Raw genomic sequence first — 11,328 nt, 5'->3', positions numbered from 1 at the left:
ATCAAAGGACTATTAATCCTCATAATCAAGTTAGCATAGAAGAAATTGAGATTGGAAGGGGAAATTAGGATTCCCAGGCCAATGTATTGTTTACTTGGTTGTAATAAACTGTAAAATACAAAGTAGTTGTAGAGAGAAAGCTGTATGTAAACTGTAAGCCCAAATAATAGTTTGAAATTAGATATAAAATCGAAAATATATTCATGCAAATCTTGTCTGTCTGTATCTGCTTTGTTCATATCGCTTTTCCTTTTTTTCTCTCTACCTTTAATCCACCTATAGGTAAATCTATTAGAAGACTGCATAAAGTCATATTTAATCACGTCCTGGTCATTGAATGAGATTTTGTTAACTGTATAAAGTCTTTTGAACCTGTAACTTATTTTTCTCAAATAGACTAGGAGATGGTTTAACCTTTTAAATGAATATATCCTGCCAGTCTTAAAAGTCTATTTACTTACCATGAAAATAAAATTCAAATTTCTTTTAAAAATCTCTCTTCTAAGCTGTTTCAAATGTAAGAATAAATTCAAGTGTAAAACATCCCAAGTGGAAAAGGATCTCATCTATTTTTAGATCACTGCATGGTTTAAGGTTTTTAGAGAATGCTTTTATTGAAAATCATTATTTACATTAATATTAAAGAGATGTGTAACTTAAAAAAAATTAGTCAAAGACATTTTATACTTTGCAGAGAAACAAAAATGTCATACAAAAAAAGTATCTTGTTTGTCACTCAAGGAAGAAGTCCTGTTAGAGCTCAATTATTTTTCTAGATAATAAAAGAAGTGCCTTTGAACAATTAAAAATAAGTAACTATAATAATGATGTCTTCGAGTTCTCAGTGCTGAGTACATTTTGTTTAATATATGTGTTGTCAAATTCAGACACAAGACCATTAAAATGACTTCTATGTGAGGAAGGTCAACAGCTAGCCTTGCAAGGCATTTTTTTTTTTTCTTTCTTTCTTTTTTTCTTAAAATGGTATTGGTAAGTATCAAGAAAAATAATACATGTGTTTTGTCATGTGTCTTGCTGTCAAACAGGCATCGGCACCTAACACACCATAGATTTGAAACAGAATGAAGAAAAGAGATCTGTTTGTATCATCTTCCGTGTAGATGTGCTCCTAATTTGTTGTTATATATCTTCTTTTCATTGAGTTATTTAGTAATGACAGATTTAATAATGAGAAATCTACTTAACAAAATTCATCAGAAGAGCCTAGGAGGAATATTCCTTAGGTATAATGTAGCTTCATTTTTCATTTTGCACACAATTTAAGAATTTAAAAACACAGAAGTAATTTTCAGGCTGAATTTAACTGATATTGATAAAATTCATCGTATTTTCTTACATGAGACATCAAGATTATGAAAACAATGTTGAGAAGTGGCCAAACATAAAATTTAAATGTAATTAAAGCCAATAGGGGAAATAGGGGAAATTTCTGAAATATTACATGTTCTTTTTGTGAAGGTCTCAGTATTTGGTATTCCTCAAATGCTCACCTGTCATTTCCTTACAAAGATGGAAAAGATGATAAGCAGAAAGAATAAAAAACTGATGGATTGTTCAAGATAGGGTGGCACTTCCACATAAAAGCAATGGCTGCAATTCCGGGAAGGCTTGCCAAGTTTTGTTTGTTTTTCCTCTTTCTGCATTGCCATATTTTCTTTCTGACTCTTATATATTGAATGTCTTAAAATACTGTATTAAGAAAGCATGGCTTAATGCTTGCCTTCTTCAAATGTGAGTATTAAATAAAGATGTATTTCTTACACATCACTGCAAGCATATAAGAAAAATTAAACCAGAGGTTGGGGCTGCGTGCTTTGGAGTTAGTCCTGTGAGTTAAAAATTACTGCTTCTCCTTTGGAAAATATGAATCAGAGGAAAATATTATTTCCATGTGCTTGATCTATCATAAACTGGTTCATGATGAATTACATCCTATAGCACAGTTTGTTAAAACACTTTCTTAAAAGTCTCTTTTTTTTTTTGAGGCAGTTGGCTATTGCTTATTAAAAATATAGATGTGGAAGATCTCTTTCGCTTAGTAGGTAGCACAAGTGCATTCATTTGCAAATTAATCTTAAGTAGTCTACAAATTTCAGTCAGTGCTCTTATTGACTGTTCATAATGGTCTTAGCTGTTGCAATAGCTTACTTAGAGCATGCAAGCTGCTCCTACAGACTAGCAGTAAGTCTTTAAGGCAAAAACAAAACAAACAAAAAGCCCCACAACATTCTGTATCCCGTCAGAAGAATCTGAACCCTTTGCCCTTTGTCTCTCATTTAAAATTGTATGTTGGTAATGATTTCTGTGTTTACTTCCTCTAATTTCTTTTGTCTTTCTCATTAAGGTATGAATTTTTGTCCCTAGTTGCTTTAAGGTGTTTGTCACTGTGTGTGTATCTCTCATAGCCAAGTGCAGGAACAATATTTGTTTCCAGTCTGGATGGTGACTTTTGGGGACCAGATGACCCCTAATGTGAAATTAATTAGATCTTGGTTAGTCGATCTTGTCTGGTATGAAATAGGAATTTTTATATTTTTCTTGAAGATAGATATTACTAGGACTCAATAGATACACCAAGTTTGTTCATACCAAGTTATTTTCAAAGTCTGGATGAGTACCAACTCCCCCAAAGATTTTAACATCAGCATTAGGTATGAGTCTTAAACAAAACAAATAAATTTGTAGCAGTGTTCTATGTCTACTAATAGTAATCCAAGCTGATAGTAGATGCAGACAGCCAAAGCCTCTTAGGCTGAATTCAGTAATGCTGGTGTTGCAACAAAACCTTCATTTACATTAAATGCATAAGTTCATGAGATGTGTTAATAAACAGAACACTTTGTCATTCAGAAGAATAGGGGTTATTCTGATCCTCCTTCTGGTCCTCCTTTTCTTCTCTGAAAGAATTCATCTCTCTCTCCTGTCTCCAGAGGGGCTGCTGAATTTCCTGGGGTGCTGTGAAGTTTCACTTTCATGTGAAAAGGTAAATTGGTTCACTGTCAAATGAAAATATATTTCAAATAAGCCCAGCTGTTTGGCAGTGGTGTTGGGGGGTGGGGGGGCGGGCGGGCGGGCGGGCAGCAGTGAGGGGAGTTGGGTTTCTCAAGTTAGTCACCAGCATTTGTTAACTAGCTAAACTTTGGAGAGAGGTGATTCCTCCCATTCCTTCAGCACTAGTTCACGACTTTTACAACGTGTAAAGATTTTGCTTGTTTGTTTTTCAGTTCTGAAAAGGTATCCCAGAAACAAAAGATGCACTGCTTGGTCCCAATTCCTTACTGTAAAGCTGAAATAGGATAAAGTAGTTTCTGTCATTTTAATGCAAGAAGGAAGGAGGATTTTCTTTGACTTCCTAGCCAACTAAAATCCTTAGTATGTTTTAAAGGTGTGGAAGTTGACAGGCATTTCTTACAGTCATTTCCTGCAGTTCCTATTTTGGTGCTTCCACTTAGTTCATTAATGTAATGGGCTGCATTTTTGAGAGAAGCAAATCCTGAGGAGCATCTTTCAGGTCTTACTGCCATGACAGCAACTAAAAAGAAATAGCATCCTGCCCCTTCACAATCCCCAAACTGCAAATTCCTCCAAAAATCTCAAATACGATGTTTTAGAGAGCAGATGTGGCATAACAGATCAAAAAGCTGTAGTTTAAGTATGATTTTGTTATGTTATGGCTGCACCCAAAGCTATTTAAAGTTCCTTTTGTGCAAATATAATGTAAATCTTAATAGTTAGAAATCAATTATAGCATGGACTAGTATACTGCGGTTCTTTGAAATTCATTAGCAATCATTGCTTTCAAACATATTAGTATTATTTTATATTGTCAGAGAGCTTTGAGTTGTCAAGAGGCTAGTTCTTAAAGATGGGATATTTTTGCAGTTATGGAAGGAGCATGCCATGAAACCACTGTTAAAATCTCACTGAAATGTTATGGAAGTAATGTCTGTGCCTATTTATTATTATTCAGAAAGCTGTGTGTGATTTTTTGTGGTCAGCAAAGTGTTTGTCCTGACAAGACCGGACAAAAAGCTTGTCCAAGGAAGCAGAATATTATTTGGCTGTTCAGTCATGTCCTGACGTAGCAAGGACAAATGGCTTGTGTCTTCTAATGCTTTCTTGCTACCTGTGGAAGGTGAGGGGAGGGAAAGCAAGCTAATATACTAGACAAGCCCATAAGGTAGGGAGGAGAAGCAGTTTATCTATGGGGATTGGAACAACAGACATTATTTACAGCCTGTTGCCTCCAGTCCTGTCCTCTCTCACTCCTGAGCAGTTGTTCAAATCCACCTAATGATGGTGCCAGAATGGATTTATATAATCTGCTGTTGGCATGCCTTTTCTGCAGAAACAGGGAAGAACTTTGAGAACAGGGGACATCTCTCCTTTGTAGAATTCAGCTGATAGGCCGTGGGGAAGAATTATATATTTTTGCAGTTTAGCAAGCAGTAAGGGATCCTCTTCCAAAACTAATCATAGTTGGGAAGTGGATTTAGAAGATGAAAATTTAACAAGGGGAGTTGAGACCACCTACGTTTGGTGAAGTAGGGAAGCAGCTCCCTTTACATTATATCCCACTAACATTTCACCATTGCTCTCCAAACATTTATGAAAGAGGGTAGCAGAATCCCAGCAGTGCCTGCACTGAATTGGATGCACTGATGGCAAGAACAATCAAGGAACACAGTATGGTTTTATTGCTAGGTAGTGTTTCCAGATGACTTAATGAAGTCGCAACCTAATTAAACGACATCCGTTGTGTCTGTGTATGGCTGGGACAATAGAGACAAGCTCTCAGTTTCATTCAAATGCTAGTGTAATCTGACAGGTGCATTATGTACATGCCTAAATCAATGAACAGTGGAGGGAAATATCGAGCTGCCATGAAAAGAAGGTGGAACGATGAAAAATATTTATTGTATTTTGGACCCAGTGAATAATTTTGGGACATAATGAACTGTGCCTGTGCTTGAAAACACTAATGCTACTGGAGTTAAAATTGAAGAGATATATGTGTAAAAAGCAAGCTTTTTCATTAAATATGTAGTGTGAAAATGAGAGAAAAGTACCATTGTTAGTAGTTTTAAAAGTTTAATTTTGAGATGACCTAAGTTTAAATTGATTTATTATTTATAAAGCTTTGTGATTTTATGAAATCAATCCTGTTCAAGAGTGTAATATATGAATTTAGTTTACTGTTAGCTGCAGGAGTGCCTTCAATCTGGATATGATTTAATTTTTCCTTTAAAAAAAAGTTTAAAAAAATCATTTTTATTTTTAGTGTTTACCTCTAGAGACTATGGAAATGGCTGGTTTCTTCTTAGTAGTGCTGTTTGTATTATGATACTTATGTAGGTGGTTGTTTCAAAACTTCTTGCTAGGTGCTACTTTTCAAAATGCTACTTTCTGTTAATGGTTCCATTTTACTAAGTTAAGGCATAAATAAATGTATTTAAATTCCGTGGTTATCTCAGTGGACTACTCCAAGTCGGGAATGGGTGCTTGTGAAAAGTATGGCAAGAGTTTACTTTGCACACATTTCTTCTAAATGTCACATAAATTAAGTGTAATATGTCTATTTATTTTAGCCATAATAATGCTGTAATTTTTTGTTGATATTCTGTGGTGTGTTCTACCACAGTAAAATTACACAGTATAGTGTTACATCATGTTTGTAAAAATCATTTAACAGATTGAATAAATTTGTTGTGCATATAATCTCACAGCTGTTTATAGCTAATATAGCGTAATGAGTAATATGAGTAATATATATGAGTAATATGTAACCTACTGGACTGATGCCAAAGCAGTGTATGCTTACAATCAATTCCCTGCCTTATTTAGTTACTTTCATAATAACATATTAACAGTGAGGAATATAATGAAATAGTATTTCATTCTGTTTTCTTTTCTTCAACAGGACACAACGAGTATAGAAAAAATGTCAAACTGTTGTGAAAATGTGTAAGTGCTGTAAAATGTCTGCATTTATTTGCTGAAGGAGTAGCTGCTTTTTTAACTGTGTGAGAGAAGAGGAACTGAAGGCACTGTTAAGATTATTTTGCATGTTACTGTGTCCTGTACTTCCTATCTCTAGCAGTAGCTCTCTAATCCTTTAATATTAGTTTTATGCAAAGCAGCCTCACATTATTCATTTTCCTTCTTTATCAACAGTAAGTGAAGCTGTATTTTCTTTCAAAAGTACAGGTCGAAAATCACTTGCTACTGTGTTCTTGACATGCATTGCATTGATCCTGAGGTTCTCCTCTGCTTCAAAAGTTACCTTCAGTTGATTGATGACATAGATAATTTCTATTTTCTAAAGTTAAGTCTCAGCTGCAAGCCATAATGAAAGAAAAGCTGTATTTATGATGCTGGGACACAATTCATCAGAGTCCAGTAATGGATCCCCAGCCAACCTGTATTGTTTTAGCTGACTGAAGTGCACCATGGGAGTGCTGTCTTTCACTAATAATGCTGTCTTCTGTAGATCGAGGCCCCGAAAGCCATGGCAGCAGACCTTCTCAGAAGTTTTTGGCACTCGCTGGAAGATCCTGTGGTTTATTCCTTTCAGGCAGAGGCAACCACTGCGAGTTCCCTACCACTTTGCCAATCACGTCTAAACAGATGGATGGTGGGCACAGATGGGTCCTCCATGCTGGAAGTGTGTTACAGGTTTTATGATAATAGGACTATGACAGTCTTCAAGTCAATTAAAAGCCACCCACCAATCATAGACATCACAGAGTGCCCCAGGCTTTATTTTAATAGTGGTCTTGATTCTGTTCTGAAATTATTACAAGTTGTATGTTTAAGTTTAGGCATATTCACTTTCAAATTAGCTTTCCAAAGGGATTTCTGCTGTCTTTGAGGTTAATAGCAAAAACAAATGACTGGAATGCAGTCTTACACTGTTTGATAATACTGGCTCTTTTGTTTTTTTCCTTTGGTAGGAAACACTGAAGTTTACACTGATTGTTAGCTTTTCCACTAAGTGTCTTACTGATTTTTTTTAATCAGTAGATCTTTTTAAATAATATTGGGGTCTTTTTTTCTGCTACATATGTTAAAAATTCACTTATACTGCCATTTATTTGTGATGCAAAGTTTTAATCATGCAGCACTGCACTATAAAAGGTAACATTTAAAACAGACAGACTTCTTCCTAAACCTTTCTCAGAAGGGTTTTATAAATTCATGTATATGTATCTGTTTATATATAGAGATCCTACAGTTATCTTTCTGCATAGATACGATCTTAGTGGAAAATACTTGTGTCTTAATGTCAACAAAAGCTATGAAATGTCCCAGGTTAAAGTATGGAGATGGAAAGCACACTGCCCAATATCCTAAGGATTTCTTTGCAATAATTCAAAATAAAATAATAATTTAAAAAGTTGTACAGTGCAAATGTGAGAATGACTATGTTTTAAAAATGCAGATATAATTAGTCCGCATAATGTACCAAAAGGAATAGTACATTGTCGTTAGAATGATACACATTTTATATTTTTTATTCTTTAGTCATGATTAGCTGCAATTAGTTTAGGTGTTTGTAAATGGGGAGCATATATGAAAATATTTTAAAATATTTATATATATACATACAGATATTTGCTACTATTATGTCTGGTAAAGATTACTAGCTAATTTAATAGGGTATTATATTGATATACAATAGCTTGTTTGGGCCCTTTATGTACAGAAGTAATTAGCCAAAGAAAGCGTTCTGAAGATCTACATGTGGTAAAATGACAATGGTTCCAAAGCACTGGCTTGACTTTGCTGTATCTGGAAAATATATGTAATTTATTATAGCCTTGTGTATCTGTACAAATACTAGCATGGGATATTTGTGATTTTTGAAAGTTGTGTGAATTTTCACGAAAAACTCAGAGCTGCAGTGTTTTAAGTTATGCTGCTTATAGTGTTTCTTGTCTAGTCTAACAGGTCTAGGATCCACCTTAAATGACAGCCAAGCAAAAAGATAATAAAAAGGCACAAAATCAGGGTGTAGAATATGTAGGCTGGATTTGGAGAAAATTTATAAATGGTTCATTCAAAATGAATGGCTAGCTTTTGAATGCTCTTCATAATGAATTTTTAGATTGGCTCTTTTAAAATCTTAATAGAGTCACTGCCTGTGCTGGGTGTTCATTTATTGAGTTAACAGATTTCGATGATGCTTTGAAGTTGCCAAAATTGCTCATCTTAAAAATCACTTGATTTTTTTGAAAACTTTTAACATTTGAACTAACTTCACTTCTCCTCTCCCTTTAAAAATGAACACAATGTGTCATTTAAATTTTGAGCCTAATGTTCAGCTATTCTTTTTTTCACTGCATTTGTAGATGTGAGTTTAGAATTTGAGATGGTAATAGCAGCAATATGTAAATGAAGGTGGATGAAAATGCTGGACTAGCACTTGAAATTAACAAGAATGTGTTTATACATTCTAAAGTAATGTCCGTATTCACTTTTCTTGGAAGGAATTCAATTACTGTAGTGTCTACAAAGAACATAGAGGAATAATAGCTGTCAGTTTTGGTTTATATGCCAATATTTAAATGTCTGTCATGAGCAAAATTTAGTTGTGTTTTTTTTTTTTTTTTTTTTTTTTGGTTGTTGTTGTTGTTGTTTTTAACCAAATTTCAAATTTCATAGCAGATCATAATGCTTTGATGCTCATTAAGACATAGGATCAAGAATGTAACTGTTCTTGATATATTTATTTTGGGGGCATATAATTATTCTTTCTGATTTCTAATATCATCATCTCAGGTAATTTAAGTATACTTGGAGAACCAAATCTGTAATCCAGAATCAGCTCAATAGTTGGAGTCTTGATTATAAACATTTTTTTTTTTTTTTTTTTTACATGATGTGCATTTAATGTTATCTGCTTTGTGGGGATAAAAATCCACACGAAGTCCATATGTGTACTTTGTTCTAGTATTAAGAAATAAGAAGTGTGAAAATAAAAACCAGCCATGATAAGGCACAAATTAGGGAATAAACATGCTCTGAATGGACTACTGAGTATACATACAAACATCCGTGCACTCATGCGCATGATTAATAGTTAATGATGAAGAATGTTTATGCTTGGACATTAGCAAGTATTTGGACTTCTGTAAAAAGATTATTTTAGGAATGTAGTCTTATCAGGCTAGTTAGTGCTCGAATGCGGGGTAGAGCCTTTCCTCTCTTATTCTCGAAGTGCCCTCTTTTGGTCATATTATGCAACGACAGTTGAATCGTGTCCTGGAGCATGGAGGGGCCCAGCTGTCATTCTTCATTATTGCACAGGGGTTATCTGGAGCAATAATTGCATGATTTGGGCGTGTGTCTGTGCTAGTGGTCGGATTAACGTATCAGGACTGGACTGCATCTTAAATAGGCAGACAATGGTTTGGGCCTGCCCCAAAGGTAGTATAGCATGTAGGATTTTTTCTAGAAAAAAATCAGAATCAATAAATTTTCCTTTCAAACAATATATTATAAATTAAAATTCTAAGGCACATACTCAAATGACCCAAAGAACAACCTTGGAGCTTAAGAACATTTTCTTCATAATGTTTATCAAAATCTTGCCTGAATCTGAGATGAAAATGATAAAGTCACAAATTCACAATTTCTCAAATGTTTTCATATTTTTAGATTTTTATTTTTTTTTTTGGTAAATATATTTTTTGTAGACTTTGCTCTTAACATTAGGAACCAACATAAATATTATTTAGGCAGCTACTTTATTTTTTATCCTAATTTTGAATGTGTGGAGGACAGAAGGGAGTGTTTGTATTCACAGTCATTTTCAGTCTTGAGAAGAATTCATGAGTAAGAACCTGAGAACTGAGTGGAAGGACAGATTTTGAACTAGGCCTCCTTCTGCTTGTCTTGAATCTACAGTGGGTGCGCGTGAAGGGAAAATTCATGAACGTGCAGTGGAAATAAAGAGGGGACCAAAACAAGTGCTTTGATTCTTTACCTAAATTTACCAAGTTAAGTGGAATTGCCAAGAGCAGGTGTTATGCCGTTTTAAGTATCCATGTCATCGTTATTCAGGTTGTTCAGTGTTCATCATACAGATGTCTGGTTTTATTAAGCAAACTGTTCTTCTAAGAAATAATGAAACGTGCTTTGTTTTGTGCTATAGCAGGCCACTGTATCCCAATGTAAGATATGTAGGCAATAAAGTCAGGATTTCAGCAGTACTGTGAAAGAGATCTTTTTTCAAGTCCACATTGCATTCAGACAAAACATGATAATAAGATGGGTTTCTGGTAACCTGAAACTGTTAGTTAACATAAACCACCTTTTTATAACATGTCATGTACTGTATTTGGCCAGCCTTCCTTTCAGCAGTACATCACTTGTAGCAGAGAGCTGCTGTCATGCATTTGAGGTTGCTGTCACTTAGATGTATTTTTTAACTTGGTGATCTCCAACCTTTGTCTTCACCATGCAATTGATTTTGCTGCTGCTCACAAAAAAAAAAAGAAAGAAAGAAAGAAAGAAAGAAACCAGTGTAGCTTTATTAGAATAGCTGTATCACAAAGATAAAGCTTAATACTGTTGATTGACTCTTCTCAATTTCCCAACTGGAAATATCATTGCATTCCTTAAAAGTGCTTCTTTGTATGATGGAGTCTTGATCTTTCTGGACAAAAAATGTTGCTTATTCTACATATATTCCAATCAATAATGCTGTATTAGTACTTCTGAACTCTTTCTAAGATAAAAACAATATGTATTTCCATAGAATCTGCTTCTGAAGGATGTTACATAAAATGATGTGGATATCTATTAGTAACACCTAGAATTTCTCATCCAATCCTGTAATTCTGCAGTTGTGTTATGTATGCAAGAATAATAAATTGATTTTTACTAGCATTGTGTATAAGAAATACATTTTTATTTACAATCTTGCAACTGATTGAGAGTTAACTGTCAGAATACATAGGTACTATTCTGTTTTTCACTTTCAAGAAACTACTAGCTTTTCCCTGGCAGCAAAATCTCTTATCTGGTGTTGAAGTCTGTAGACAAAGATTTGAACCCAATGAAGAGATCCAACTAAACATTGTACTTGTCCATTGGTGCTAACAGAAAGAATATTAGAGAGCTTTGTATATATGCATATAGCAGAAGCCCAGCATATGAGCTTCTAAGGCCCTGTCCCTCTTCAATCAGACCATTCCCTACTGAAGGATTATTTTTGTCCAGCCCCCAGTATAAATTGCTGTTAGTTATAACAACTACCCACTTCTGTAGCTCTGTTAGCTCTTAAGTGGCATTGAATCAGTA

General features: G+C 34.5%; 1 protein-coding gene across 6 annotated transcripts in view; it reads left to right on the top strand.

Moving 5' to 3' along the window:
- Nucleotides 1–10,914, top strand: part of ZDHHC21 (zinc finger DHHC-type palmitoyltransferase 21) — a 45,101-nt gene extending 34,187 nt beyond the window's left edge. For 5 of the 6 annotated variants that reach the window (XM_035309620.1, XM_035309617.1, XM_035309614.1 and 2 more), the window contains 2 exons: nt 5,942–5,985; nt 6,512–10,914. In XM_035309620.1, coding sequence (XP_035165511.1) covers nt 5,942–5,985; nt 6,512–6,644 — 177 coding nt within the window. In that variant the 3' untranslated portion in view covers nt 6,645–10,914. Of the gene's footprint in view, nt 1–2,925; nt 3,005–5,941; nt 5,986–6,511 lie in introns of all 6 variants that reach the window. The other variant, XR_004746079.1, reaches the window with a different exon arrangement.
- Nucleotides 10,915–11,328: the final 414 nt, after the last annotated feature.

The sequence above is a fragment of the Oxyura jamaicensis genome, chromosome Z (genome assembly GCF_011077185.1).
Source record: "Oxyura jamaicensis isolate SHBP4307 breed ruddy duck chromosome Z, BPBGC_Ojam_1.0, whole genome shotgun sequence".
In the NCBI taxonomy this organism is placed as follows: Eukaryota; Metazoa; Chordata; class Aves; order Anseriformes; family Anatidae; genus Oxyura; species Oxyura jamaicensis.
Note: the sequence above shows the minus strand (reverse complement) of the source record. Positions and strands in the feature narration are given on the sequence as shown.